The sequence below is a fragment of the Octodon degus genome, unplaced genomic scaffold (genome assembly GCF_000260255.1).
Source record: "Octodon degus isolate 3935 unplaced genomic scaffold, OctDeg1.0 scaffold00081, whole genome shotgun sequence".
Classification (NCBI taxonomy): domain Eukaryota; kingdom Metazoa; phylum Chordata; class Mammalia; order Rodentia; family Octodontidae; genus Octodon; species Octodon degus.
Window position 1 is genome coordinate 9,115,635 of NW_004524657.1, and position 14,037 is coordinate 9,129,671.

Sequence of the window (14,037 nt, forward strand, 5' to 3'; positions counted from 1 at the left end):
CTTATTCCACTGAGCCATCTCTCCGGCCCCTAAATAATATATTTTTGTTTTAATAAATGAAAATAGACAACAGTGTCCAAACATTTTTTCTTAATGACTTCTTCTACAGTCTTAGCTTAGCCCACTGGTGGTGAACCTGTGGCATGCATGCCACAGTGTTGTGTATATCACAAAAAGCTCTTAAAGGTTCACTGTCACTTACCCATTTATCAATATTCACTCTTAGAAGAATCTCATTCTTAAAGGAAATTCATAGTATCTGCCTTAAACCTTATAAAAAGAAATAAGTCAATACAATGCTCAAATAGAAATAAGTGACATCAAAAAAATATCATAAAATGCAGGAAGTGTATTCCATGACCAAACTAATGAAAAATCTTCAAATGAGTAACATACTTCATCACTGATAGACGATTGCATATCTAAAATATAAAATGTAATTTTTAATAATCTGGGGGAAAGATCATGTCAACAGTTTGGATATAAAACCCCATATAGGTGCTAACATAAGAAAAGAGTACAACACAAAAAAATGTTGAGTGTTATTAAAAGCAGTTCTTTTCACCAAAGGTGGTAGTGCTCCAAGTGCGTCAAATTATCAGTCATCATTCCATAGAGAAAAATACTAATGCAGGCTACAGGATTTCTGAAAAGATTCACCACTAATATCTATAATTTTCATTTAAAACTTTATCCATACTTTTTTTTTAATACGTGTCTTTTTTAAAAAAAAAAATTATTTATGTGTGTGTGTGGCCAGCTCAGCCCACCAGGGGGGGCGGGGCTGGCTGGCATGTGGTGCTGGGGGATTGAACAGAGGTCCCTGTGCTTTGCTAAGCTTGTTCTAAGTAGGTGCTTTAGACCACTGAGCCATCTCACCAGCCCCTATCCATGCTTGTAATGCAGAAGAAAAGAGAAAATATTGGAATGAAGACTAAATTTAGTTTCTTCTAAAAAGAAGAAAATATGACACTGAAACTGAACACCAATTATAATTCATAAGGAAGCACAAGAACATGCCAATTTGTCCTATAGTAGATAGGATACCGGGTAGTAATGAAGATTGCTTTTCTAAACAGTGGTGCTTGACAGGCCTGACCTTTAATCAAGTTTTCCATTCTGAAGCCTATTTTTTTTCCCATTATTATTATTATTATTATTTTTTTTAATGTATTTAGGACAGGGTCTACAGGGTCTCATTACACAGATTGGACTTGTAGTGATTCTCCTGTTTTTAGCCTCCCAAGCACTGGGATTATAGGTATGCTCCACCATGCCCAGTCTCAATCGCTGTCTCAGCGCGCCCTGGAGAGTGGGGCCAGCACAGCATGCTGGGGATCGAACCCTGTCCAGTGGGCTCTGCCTAAGCAGGCACTTTAGTCCACTGAGCTATCTGGCCGGCCCTTCTGAAGACAATTACTGGCTTTCTCTTGTCTGATGAGAGAGATGACTTTGATGTACCCCTTATAGATTTTGATCATCCACATGACATTCATCATATCCAAAACAATACAAGTAGAGATTCATGAATATTGGATTACAACTCCCATCCTGATGTAGGGTTCTGTTCCATAGACAATACAAGAAGCTATAGAAAGGAGATATTACAACAGCCCGCACAATGAAGAACACCACTGTCCTAAGAATTCCATTGATGACATTAGCTTTTGAAAACTTAGGAAACTTCAGAGCTTCAAAGAACCATCACTGATTCATGAATGGGCTGGTGAGCTCTGTAAGCAGTGAGAAATTTGCAGTGTACTCCAGCACTTGACATTTCAATACAAAGCAGTATGCATACAGCGCTGCACAATGATGAATTATGAAAAACTTGTCACCAATCACTTTCCAATAGAAAAAGAGAATCAACAAATCAGAAATGAGGTAGCCTGAAGCAGTAGCAGTATTCAGTTTCACAAGTGATGGGTCACCCTAAGGTGGGTCAACTTTAGTTGCCTCATCAAAGAAAAAAACATGGGCCCCAAATTTCAATCACCAAAGATTGGCATGTAGATACTACCCTTGAGTTCCATTCTATCTTCTTTTCCAAACTGAGACTATTAAAACCTGAAGAAACTTTTGTAGAAAACCAGTAACTTACAAAGTGGAAAAGAAACTGAAAGGTGAGAAAGCTTGTACCAAGAGTGCTGATGACCAGCGTGGTATTGGGTTCCACATCTCTTCAACAATTACTGGAGGTTTCACTTTATACTTATCTGGCTCCAAGGCAGAGTGGCATATGGCAGAGCAACCCTGCATGGTGGCCACAAAGAGCAAGAGAACAAATAAGAGTAGTGTCAACAGAGAGCAAGTTTTACTTCTTTTTGTGTATCCTTGCTACCACTTCCATGGCACATCACTTTCCAAATATATTGAAGAGTTTTACAACTTTTTTCTCCTTATCTGACACTGCATCTTCCTCCACAGCTGTTTTTTTTTTTTTTTTTTTTTTTTTTGGTGGAACCGGGGATTGAACTCAGGCCCTTGCGCTCGCTAAGGAAGTGCTTACTCCACTGAGTCATCTCCCCAGCCCTATCCACAGCTGTTAAGAGCTGCCAATGATATGCACAGGCCCTGAACTGCACTTCAGCTTTAAGACAACAGTGCTGTAATTTCAGAGTGTCCAGAGGAAACCGTTGTCTGTGCAGACATTTTCAAAGTTTCCAGTTACTTTAATTGGACTGCCTTCATAGTTCATAGCCTCTGCTTTGACACTGTGCAGTAGGGGCTGGGGGTTTTAGCTCAGCGGCACAGCACCTGTCTGGCAAGTGTGAGGTCCTGAGTTTGATTCCCAGTACCAAAGAAAAAACAAAAAACCCCTAAAAACAGTGCAATTCATCCTTCACACCAGCCCCTAAACTGATGGTTCTTAATGACAAGTGGTTCTTATTTTCATCATTATCCACTTTAAAGGTGTAATCTTTGTAGATCTTCTAGCTCACAGCTGAAGAGATAGTTCTGGGCTGTAGGGGGCTCCTGTCCACATCCATGGGATCTTCTATGAGTGGTGGCACACACATAGGTGGGAGAGCGTGGATGGAAGTGAATGGGTACTACTGCAAAGAACAGATGCACAGGATGGATTCATGCCAGGGGTATTTATATTTTTAGAGGAAGAAAATAACTTTGAATCAGTAGGAAAAAAATAGCAAGGCTTTGCATGAGAAAACTACCTTTTTTCAGATAGGCAATTGGAAAGAAAAGAGGGCAGTTTTATGTTACATCCAAGTAGCATGTTGGCAGAACTTCATTGAAGTTCACAGTAGTGACCAGCAGAGGGCACTTGGCCCCCAAATAAGGTATATATCCATCCTTTTATTTCCACTCCACTCTTTGGCTGAACTTTATTAATATAATATCTGCCCTTCTTAATTCTTCTCTTATGAAAGGCATCAGTCCCTAGTCACTCAAACCAAGCCTTCTCCTTCTCTTCCTCCTTGACCTCCCCACCTATACTCAAGAACTATTTTTTTTTTAAATTTTATTTGTGTGTGTGTGTGTGTGTGTGTGTGTGTGTGTGGCCAGCTCAGCCCACCAGGGAGCAGGGCTGGCTGGCATGTGGTGCTGGGGGATTGAACCGCGGTCCCTGTGCTTTGCTAAGCTTGTTCTAAGTAGGTGCTTTAGACCACTGAGCCATCTCACCAGCCCATCATCTCACCAGCCCATCAAGAACTGTTAACAAGACATCTTTTTATATTTCTCTGGAATTAATCTCTTCTTCAACAGAGTTCTCTTTTGCAATTCCATTTCTTCATAAGTGTGGCATGTGAGATTTTAACTGTTCTGTTGCAGTTTTTTCTTCTTCAGTCAGTGGTAACAGGTCCACATGTTTGCTTTCATAGTTCTTCTGTCATGGTCATAGTTTTATTCAAAGTAGTATAAATGTGGCTCTTAATCTCTTTCTGTTCGATAGCAACAGGTTTAAAATGTGCATACAAAGTTTGGTATTGAGACTTTATGGCTGAAATTCCTTTATGAGCGTTACTGGATTTTTCTCTCCTGCTGAATCATGATGATTAGACTTGATTTCATATTCCCGCCTGTACTGAATATAATCCAGATCAGAGTCAGCTTTCTGGAATTGTTTTATCTTCTTTTTTCAATTCTTTTTCCTTTTTTTCTCTTCTTATTTTTTTCCTTTTTTTCTTCCAATTTTGCTTGCGTATATCATCAGTTCTGGCTTATCGACCTCCGCCTCCATGTTGAATAGTTGATGTTCCTCAGACCCCGGCGTTGCTTAAGCTGCAAACCTCACTAGCACTGAGGATCTCTATTGGACAGCTGTCATTCAACATCTTACACTCATTGGCTCTTCTATTTCATCTGCGCCCGCCCATTGGAAACTTGGCAACGCCCCTCTGCATGAAACACAATTTCCTTCTTGTCTCTCCAGCTCAGCTCTCCCAAATAAGGTTTTATTCTTCATGCAAACATTGTTTTTGCTTAAAATCAGACCTATTAGTTTTAGCAGTCATTGGCTCTTGTCTGAAGCAGTAATTTCTATGGAATTATGATGATTTAACGTATCTTTCTTTTTTTTTTCAACATTTATTAGTTGGAATTGTTTTCATAAAGAATGGTTGGCTTGGGCTGAGGGCATAGCTCGGTGGTATAGCACTTGTGTAGCATGCACAAGTTTCTTGGAAACTTGGCCCTTGTATTTTGGAGAAGCTTATTCTTTTTTTTTTATTTTTTATTTTTTTGCAGTACCAGGGATTGAACTCAGGACCCTGTACTTGCCAGGCAAGTGCTTATTCTACTGAGCTATCTCCCTGGCCCCTTTTAAAAAGTTTTTAAAATGTACTTGGTTGTTGTAGGGTCTTACTATGCAGCTCAGGCTCATGGTGATCCTTCTGCCTTCAGCCTGCGCAGTGCTGGGATTATAGGCATGTACCACTACTCCTGGACTCTGGCTGGCTCAGTTTGCCCTGGGGGCAGGCCTGCACAGCATGTAGTGCTGGGGATCAAACCGTAGTCCCTGCAGGTGCTTAGTCCACTGAGCTGTCTCATTGGCTTAGAGGAGCTTATTTTGCTAAGATGGTGCCCAAATTTGACCCTTAATTTATATTGTATCCCTTCATCCAGTTCTTCATAGCATGTTTAGGGAAATTTATCTCTGCCTTTCCCCACTCTCATTTTCTCCCAGTTTTGGCCCAGATGCCTTCATGGCAAGTGAATGACGTGATGACACTCTTTGGAGGAAAATGTAGCTACAGGTTTTAAAGAGAAGCCAAGGGGCTGGAGAGATGGCTCAGTGGTCTAAAGCACCTACTTGGAACAAGCTTGGCAAAGCACAGGGACCGCAGTTCAATCCCCCAGCACCACATGCCAGCCAGCCTTGCCCCCAGGTGGGCTGAGCTGCCCCCCCCACAATAAATAAATGTTAAAAAAAAAAATTTAAAAAGAGAAGCCAAGACATTTAAAAGAGTGTGGGACACTACTTTTGTTAATTCAGAATATACTTTCTTTTTAAAAAAATTATTTATTTATTTACTTATTTATTTATTTTTTTTGTGTGTGTGGCCAGCTCAGCCCACCTGGGGGCGGGGCTGGCTGGCATGTGGTGCTGGGGGATTGAACCACGGTCCCTGTGCTTTGCTTAGCTTAGCTTGTTCTAAGTAGGTGCTTTAGACCACTGAGCCATCTCACCAGCCCTAGAATATACTTTCTTATGTTGCACAAAGATTATTATATCTATCTTAATTTATTTTTAGATAATTTTATTGAGAAAGAAGTAGCAATGAGATAGTTTCAAAACAGGTTAGTAGGACAGTTACAATAATTAATACATTGCATATTGTTGGCTTTGTAGTAGTTATTCATAATACAAGATACAGACATGATATCTTGTATTATATCTACCTTTACAACCAGTTGTGTATTGTTTTTCCCTTACAAGAAATAATTTTTAAAAACCACGAATTTCACTAGTAACATTTTTTGTTTTAATGTTTATTCCACTTCAATAATACATTAGATGTTATATAATCATTTTATTTATCTTATGTAACAGTGCTTTGTGTTCCAAGAAACACTGACTTTTAAAGCAATTTCAGACTGCTTGAAATCCTAAGTAAGGAAGTATTTTCATCTTCACTGAACATAAGGGGGCAGCAGAAGTGTGTGGCACAGGGCATGTTTAAAGAATCAAAGTCAGGTTCATTAATTGTTTTGCTTTGCTTGATTTTACTCTGGTAGTAAATGTAATTAATGTTTGAATAGAAATAGTAATTGTTTCTGTGTGAAATACACTTTTCTTTTTAACATGTTCTTGACACAAAGTAGCCAAGTCTGCCAAATTAGCTATGGTAAGATTGATTTTCAAAATCAGGTTTAGTTCTCATTTTAGTGATTTTTTTTTTTTTTTTTTTTTTTTAATGGGGCCCAGCTGTCTTCTGTGTATCTCTCTTGCTGTGCAACTTGGGTGTATTACTACAAGTGCCCTTTAGGAGAGGCATAGGTAGTAAGCTGTACCTGATAACATTCTGAGAAATTTTGAGATGGTATCTGGCAATGTTCTCCAGCTGTTATTGAATTCTGGGACTAGAGTAATCATCCTACCTCACTATCCCAAATAATAGTATTATAGGATACTACACTCCACAGGAAAAAATTGATTTTAAATTAGCCAAGTAAATATCTTACCCCCTCATTTTCTTTGATGATAGTATTTGCCAAAATAAAGGCTTACAAAATTCTGATTTTTTTTTACTTGTCATGAACTTACGAAGAATTAGCAGATGTTTTAGAAAAGAAAGATTAAATATATACAGTATTATCCGTTAAATAGGACATTTTTTCTTTCTTTTTTTTTTTTTTTGACATTTTTTTCTTTGATGGAAGAAAAAAATCCAAAATGATCTTGAGTAAAGAGAAAGATTAGATATGTACACTCTGTCAAATCGAGTATCTTTTTCTTTGAAGAGAATGAAAAAATCCAAAATAATCTTGAGTAATATGATAATGTGAGGCAGTCACATAGACTGAAAATGCTCACAAATTGAGGGCTGAAATTTGAATTTCTGAGTCATATGCATTTGAATTTCTGAGTCACATATGCATTCGCATTTCAAATTATGTTTAAACAGGTAGCCATGATTGGATTATGATCAAGGTTGAACTTTGCTGTATGTAAGGAAGTGACATAAAATGATAGGTGGTTTCTTGAAGATCATAGATTTAAATTAATTGTTAGAAATGATTAAGTATATACCCTCAAGGAAAAGGTCAAAAGAAATGGGTGACATCTGTGTTTGAGAAGTAGTATATAGCACAGTGGTTAAGAACCTGGGATTGGGGCCGGGGAGATGGCTCAGTGGAATAAGTGCTTCCCTGGCAAGCGCAAGGGCCTGAGTTCAATCCCTGTGTTCCGCAAAAAAAAAAAAAAAAAAGAACCTGGAATTCAGGGTCTTACTTACTTGTCAGGTTGTGGCTTTTTCATGTACTAACTGAACTCTATGACCTTTATCAAGTTCTTTAATTGTTCTAAAAGGTAGAAACCTCCTTTAAAGAGTTATTATGAGCTTTATGTAAGATAATATGTTTAATTGCTCAGAATTGTATCTTGTGCAGAGTAAACTTGCAAGAAATATTATCCATCAGTGTCTGTTTTGAAGCATGTAAAGTGTATTGTTTCCATAGTGTCAGTTTTAAAAGAGGTGTTAGGACAGAGAGATGTTGACTTATTTTGCTGAAAGGTGTCTTGGTGCTTATGTCATCATGGGTAGCTAGGCTACAATGGTGAGTATGTATTGCTGATTTTTTTTTAAGCATTTCTCATGCATAAAGAGCTTCTGAACCTTTTGTATTGTGCACTAATCTTTTATATGCCATTAGTTTGTTCTCTGTATTTCATGGGCTGGCTTTTACTTCCTCGCCCTCTCTTTCCCTCTCCCTCTCAATCTCTTCCTGAGATTGAGTGAACTGAGGGCTTTCACACTGAGCTATGTCCCAGCCCTTTTTAAATTGTGAAACGTGGTCTGAGTCACCCAGACTGAACTTGTGATCTTCCTGCCTCAGTACTCCCAGAGTGTTAGGATTGCAGGTATGCACCACCATGTACAGCTCAGTAGCAGTTTTCCTAATTAAAAATTGAATGTAGGACCCAGAGATTAAAATTTTCCTTTTAATGACCTAAGAAACATTAGATGAACCTTATACATATAAGATAGAAATTTGTTATTAGATTCATGAGTTTTTATTTCTTTTGCGTGTGTGTGTGTGTGTGTGTGTGTGTGTGTGTGTGTATTTGGTATAGGATCTCACTACACAGATGGGGGACTTGTAGTGATCCTTCTGCTTTCAGCCTCTCCAGCACTGGGATTATAGGTGTGTGCCACTACGCCCAGTCTCATTCAAAGGCTTTTAGTGCACTTGGGGGTGGGGCTGGCATAGCCTGTGATGCTGGGGATCAAACCCCAGTCCCTGCACCTGCCTAAGTAGGGATTAATAACATTTAGATGAAAAGCAGTTCTTCTCTTTTGGGACAGTGCTGGACAAATGTTTATATCCACACATTTCCTTGGCTTTTGCTTTTATTTTTGGCTTTGATAAAAACATATGTAATAAGATAGAATGCTTGAAGTCTCTTTTTTTCCTTGTGTCCACTAATGCTCCATACTCATTTCACACATCTTGCCATTTTTGTTCAAAAAGAACCTTTTGTATGGGGGAGGAGTCTCTGATTTCTTGAAGATATGACAACAGGAAATGTTGCTTGTGTGCTAGCAGGCTAACAAACATGTGGACATAACTGTATTTCTTAGAATGTTTTTAATCTTACTGGAGAGAAATTTTGCGATATATTATTTTTCCTTTTTCTCTTTACAGAAACTTACAACTTAGGAGTATCTCAAGGCTCAGGAACTTTTCCTTCTGGGTATTTTTACAAAGACCAGTGGAGGCCCAGAAAGTTTAAGATGCGCCAGTTTAATGACCCTGACAACATTACAGAGTGCTTGCAGAGAAAGATAGTATATTTATTTGGTGACTCCACAATCAGGCAGTGGTTTGAATATCTCACAGCATTTGTTCCAGGTTGGTACTTCACTGTTTTCTTCATCATCATTTCCCACATGTATAAAAGCAGATCTGAAATAGACTCATGCTGGTACCTCAAAGAAAGGGTATCTTGTGAGGAAGATATGTGATGGTTGCTGATAAATAGTGGGACTGTTGTTCTGGTGGAAACCCTGATTAACTGTGTGATTTTGGATAAGTTATTTACTTCTCAAAATTTCATTTCTCCTGTGTCAGATGAGACCACTGGAGCTGGTGTCTTTTAATATTCTGGGTTATACAATAGAGGTGGACATTTTAATTGTTTCTTTTCAAGTTCTGGTTGGTTCAATTCCAAATTATAGTAGATTAAACTGGAAAGAAGTAGCCAATCTTAGTGTGGTTTATTTTAATGCAAAGCCATCTCTTAGGCCCTCTGGTGATGTGACTCAGCTAGAACGGGCTCTGACTGAGGGAGTCTGGGTAAGTTCTAGTGTTCTTTTTTTGGGGGGTGGGGGGTTTAAATAATTTTATTAAGCAAATAGCAATGAGACAGTTTCAAAACCGATTAGTAGGACAGTTTCAATAATTAATACAGGGGGAACTACCCGCTCGGGCCCCCCTTCTGTCCCTCTCTTGGACAGGAGCTTTCTTTCTCTCAATAAATATATTCTCATAAAAAAAATAATTAATACATTGCATACTGTTGTCTTAGTGGTTATTCATTGTACAAGATGCAGACATATCTTGTCCACAGACACCATTAGAACAAATCTTTCTGTTCATTGAATTAAGAGAAAGTAGCTGTATATTCATCGTAACTATTTTGTATACACAGATACAAAATGATTGTTCATTTGTATCCCCCTTTTTTCGTTCAGTTTTCTCAGCAATGGGTATTCCATTGTCATTTAAATATTGTAAGTGCATGAATTCTGCAAAATATTCCAATATAGTCCAGTAGTCCATAATAGTAGTGGGTTTTCCATAGGACTGGCAATGTGAGAAGTTGTTGGCTTGAGCCTTTTATATCTCAGAATGTTAATATGGCTATACTTTTTATACCTCATAAGTTCTAGTGTTCTTAGCTTCTTGATTTCTCTGCTTTCCTCTGGGATTGCTGTCCAGATGTAGAGCAGAACCTCACTAGTTGAAAGCCCACCATTTATTCACAGTAGGCTTTCTTTTTCTGAAGTGATGTGGATGAGGTAAGGATGGATGGATCCTAGGAAACTGATAGGTTTGTTGTTGTTGTTTTGTTTTTTGGTACTGGGGATCAAACTCAGGACTTTGTGCTTGCCAGGCAGGCACTTATGCCACTGAGCTATATCCCCAGCCTAAAATTTTTTTTTTTTTTTTTTGGATTTACAGCTGAGTAGTACTTCGTTGTATAAAAATACCACATCTATTTTATTTTTTTTTTTTTTGTGGAACTGGGGATTGAACTCAGGCCCTTGCACTTGCCAGAGAAGCGCTTATTCCACTGAGCCATCTCCCAGGCCCCCGCAAATTTTTCTTTTTTTTGGCAGAACTGGGGATTGAACTCAGGCCCTTGTGCTTGCCAGGAAAGTGCTTATTCTACTGAGTCATCTCCCCGACCCCTCTGATAGGTTTGTGAGAACTATTTTTTTATTGTTAGAGATGGCCAGGACTTTTCATAAATTACATCCCCATGGTCTGCTGTGAATTGTTACTGTGATTTTTTCATTAGCTCTCCTACTTAATACATAAACTTTCAAATTTGATTTTTTAAAATTTTTTTTTATTTTTCAAATTTGATTTTTAGAAAGAAAAGAAGTAGGTGTTATCTTAAAAGGAAAAGCCAATTACAGTTTTTGTTTTTTATTGAAAGGTACATAGTTGAGTTCTATTTGATAAAACAAATAATAAAAAGAGAAACTATTGCTTGATACTGAGCATGGTAGGAGGCTGAGTAGGCAGGGCTTTCAGATGGCTGTAGTTGCTTGCTTCTTAATTTCTTATGATGTAATTTGGTATTTCCACTGAAGGCAGTGATCAAATTGACCAATTTGATTGTTTTCCACCAGACCCTTTACAGAAATATTTTCATCTGATAAAGCCTTGTGTGGGTGCTTGATCTTAATCAAAAGAAAACAGTAGCTTGAGCTTTTGTGCAGTTTCAGTAGGGCTGGATACTAAGTAGTAATGAATTAGATAACAGAATCTGGAAGAGAAGTCTGGGATTACAGGAAGAAAAAAGTAACCTATTTTAAGCATTAATAATACAAGATAGGTACAGTGTGACCAAAATATATGAACTTAGTTTGAATATTTTCATGAAATTGAATTTTTCTTGTTTCAGATCTAGTGGAATTTAACTTGGGTAGCCCTAAGAATGTGGGTCCCTTCCTTGCAGTGGACCAGAAGCATAACATCTTGCTCAAATACCGCTGCCATGGTCCACCTATCCGCTTCACAACTGTCTTTAGCAATGAGCTCCATTATGTGGCGAACGAACTGAATGGGATCGTGGGAGGAAAGAACACAGTAGTTGCTATAGCCATATGGTCTCACTTCAGCACCTTCCCCTGGGAAGTATACATCCGGCGTCTCAGGAACATCCGTAGAGCAGTGGTCCAGCTCTTGGATCGAAGCCCTAAGACCATAGTGGTCATTCGGACAGCCAATGCCCAAGAGCTAGGTCCTGAGGTGAGCCTCTTCAACAGCGACTGGTACAATTTTCAGCTGGACACTGTCCTTCGGAGGATGTTCTCAGGGGTTGGTGTATACCTTGTTGATGCCTGGGAGATGACACTGGCTCATTATCTACCGCACAAGCTGCACCCAGATGAAGTTATCGTGAAGAACCAGCTGGACATGTTCTTGTCTTTTGTGTGCCCTTCGGAGACCTAGCCAGCCCTGGCGAGACTAAAGGAATCACATTCAGTGACCTTTCCAACTGAGCTGCATTACAGAAAGTTTGTGGATAGTAGCCTGTTGATAGTAGCCTTATTCTGAAGTGGCTACTATCATTATGTACAGAATTAAAAAAAAAATTCTGTACTTTATATAATGAACTGTAAGGAGCTTAGTCAATACAGGTTACATTTATATCTACCTATAGGATTTTTTTCCCAATCTTAGCCATGGTAGAACCGTATTAACAGCACACACGCTGTATTGCTCTTGTAACCAAAGACACAAATGGGTGTATTTCAGTTAGCTTCTCTTGAGAGTGGAGATTACTGTGCTAAAACATAAAAGAAATATTCTAATGTAAATGGAAGGGACAAATTTTGTTGACAGTAGAGTGTAGCTTAATCTGTAAAGGAAATGGAACAGACCTTTGTGAATAGCACAAGTCATCCATCTTTGGAGAGTGAATTAGGGCTTATGGTGAGAGGCTCCTGTAACGCAGCAAAGACTACCATGTCTCAGGGGTTTCTCTTGAGTTACCTTTTCTGAATTACTTGAAAAGACCAAAGGTTTGGTCAGAGTTTTATAGTGAGGATATTAACAATTTTCTGCTTTTATGTAGGAAAGAAACAAAAGGAAAATATGGAGGCAGTATGTATAATATCTGTGTTTTGGGTTGATATTTGGATTGAATAATTATTTCTTACTTGATTCAGCTAAGTTTTATGTGATGAATACTTAAGAATAATCACTTTTGGAACTGAAAGGGGGAATCTATAAATAAAAGTTTATTTTAATGTTCTGAAGTTTGAGGGATTTAAGAATTGACTGTTCATGTAAACAGTACTATTATAAATTTATAGACTTTTCTCTCCACAAATCTTATGTATTTGGTTTTTGGTTATTTTGACCTATAAGTCAAAATTAGAAATTAGAATCTAATTAGAAAATAGTACAACAAGATATAAAAACCTATGACATATATTTCTTGATTTGCATATAAGATACATACATTCTCTTATATTTGCAAGTAAAAAGAGCTTTTCCTACTAAGACTAATTGAACCACCAATTTTATTTTATTTTATTTTTTATTTGATTTTATCTTGTCAATTGTAAATGAGTTTAGTTAATCATTTAAGTACTTTCCTTTTGAATTATGGTAGATTGTAGTCTAATATTAGTTGTCCTTAACTGGACATGTGAAGGAACTGAAGAGCTTTTAGAGATGAATATGAATGGTTTTTTTTTTTAATTTTTAATTTTTTTTGTGGAACCGGGGATTGAACTCAGGCCCTTGCACTTGCCAGGGAAGTGCTTATTCTGCTGAGCCATCTCCCTAGCCCCATGAATGTTTAAAGTACAAAGTTTGTACCCTGAAAAGACTGGATGAATTTTTTTTAACTTAAAACACAGTGCCTGAGAACTTTCTTTCTTATCCTCAAGGATCATCTAATATTTTTATGGGGAAAAGTTTTTAACACTTTTATGAATCTGAAGAGGACAAAAGTAGTAAATACATGAATATTTAAACTGGCAATATTTGACAGAATGCAGAATTAAAGTCTGTCTCCAGGGGTTATGGAGTGAGCCTCTTTGATAGTGATTTTGACATAGTAGTTGCATTCTAAATTTTGAGAAACACTGACAAAAAAGGAAGATAGAAACAGGAGAGTAACATTGTCTTCTGTTTCAAGAGCTTTACCAGTATCTTCCTTAATTCTGATTATGATCTATTAATGTAAGCAATACTAGCTCCATTTAATAGATTAATAACTTAAGTTTGGATTTAAACCTAAGGTATGTGTGAGTCCATACCCCTTTTCAGCTACAGTGTGTTAGGCTTTTGTAAAGAGGTTATGTATTTTCACAACTTTGGGTATTTTTCCAGAAATAGTTCTGGATGAGGCTGAGGAATCATTTTCCTTGGGGAATTTCAAGAAGAAAGGGAACGCTGCCTTCAGTGGTCTGGAGAGGTACTGCTTGTTTGTGTGAACTATTTTCTTGTGACCTTATGAAGTTTCTGATCAGAAAGATTTGGTTACATATATTTCTAAAAATTTGATGACATACTTCCTGGAAATATTCTCCATTACTTTCTTCTCTCTTTTGTCTTTCTATACTCTGGTGTGGAAATTTTAATAGAGATTGGAACAATTAGTTA

The 14,037-nt window shown here is 37.7% G+C and overlaps 1 protein-coding gene and 1 pseudogene across 1 annotated transcript in view; one reads left to right on the top strand and one right to left on the bottom strand.

Moving 5' to 3' along the window:
• Nucleotides 1-7,441, bottom strand: part of LOC105742899 — an 8,292-nt pseudogene extending 851 nt beyond the window's left edge.
• Nucleotides 1-13,108, top strand: part of Nxpe3 (neurexophilin and PC-esterase domain family member 3) — a 42,923-nt gene extending 29,815 nt beyond the window's left edge. Inside the window, exons 4-5 of the mRNA XM_023721320.1 lie at nt 8,830-9,036; nt 11,321-13,108. Coding sequence (XP_023577088.1) covers nt 8,830-9,036; nt 11,321-11,871 — 758 coding nt within the window. The 3' untranslated portion in view covers nt 11,872-13,108. The remainder of the gene's footprint in view (nt 1-8,829; nt 9,037-11,320) is intronic.
• The last annotated feature ends 929 nt before the right edge of the window (nt 13,109-14,037 follow it).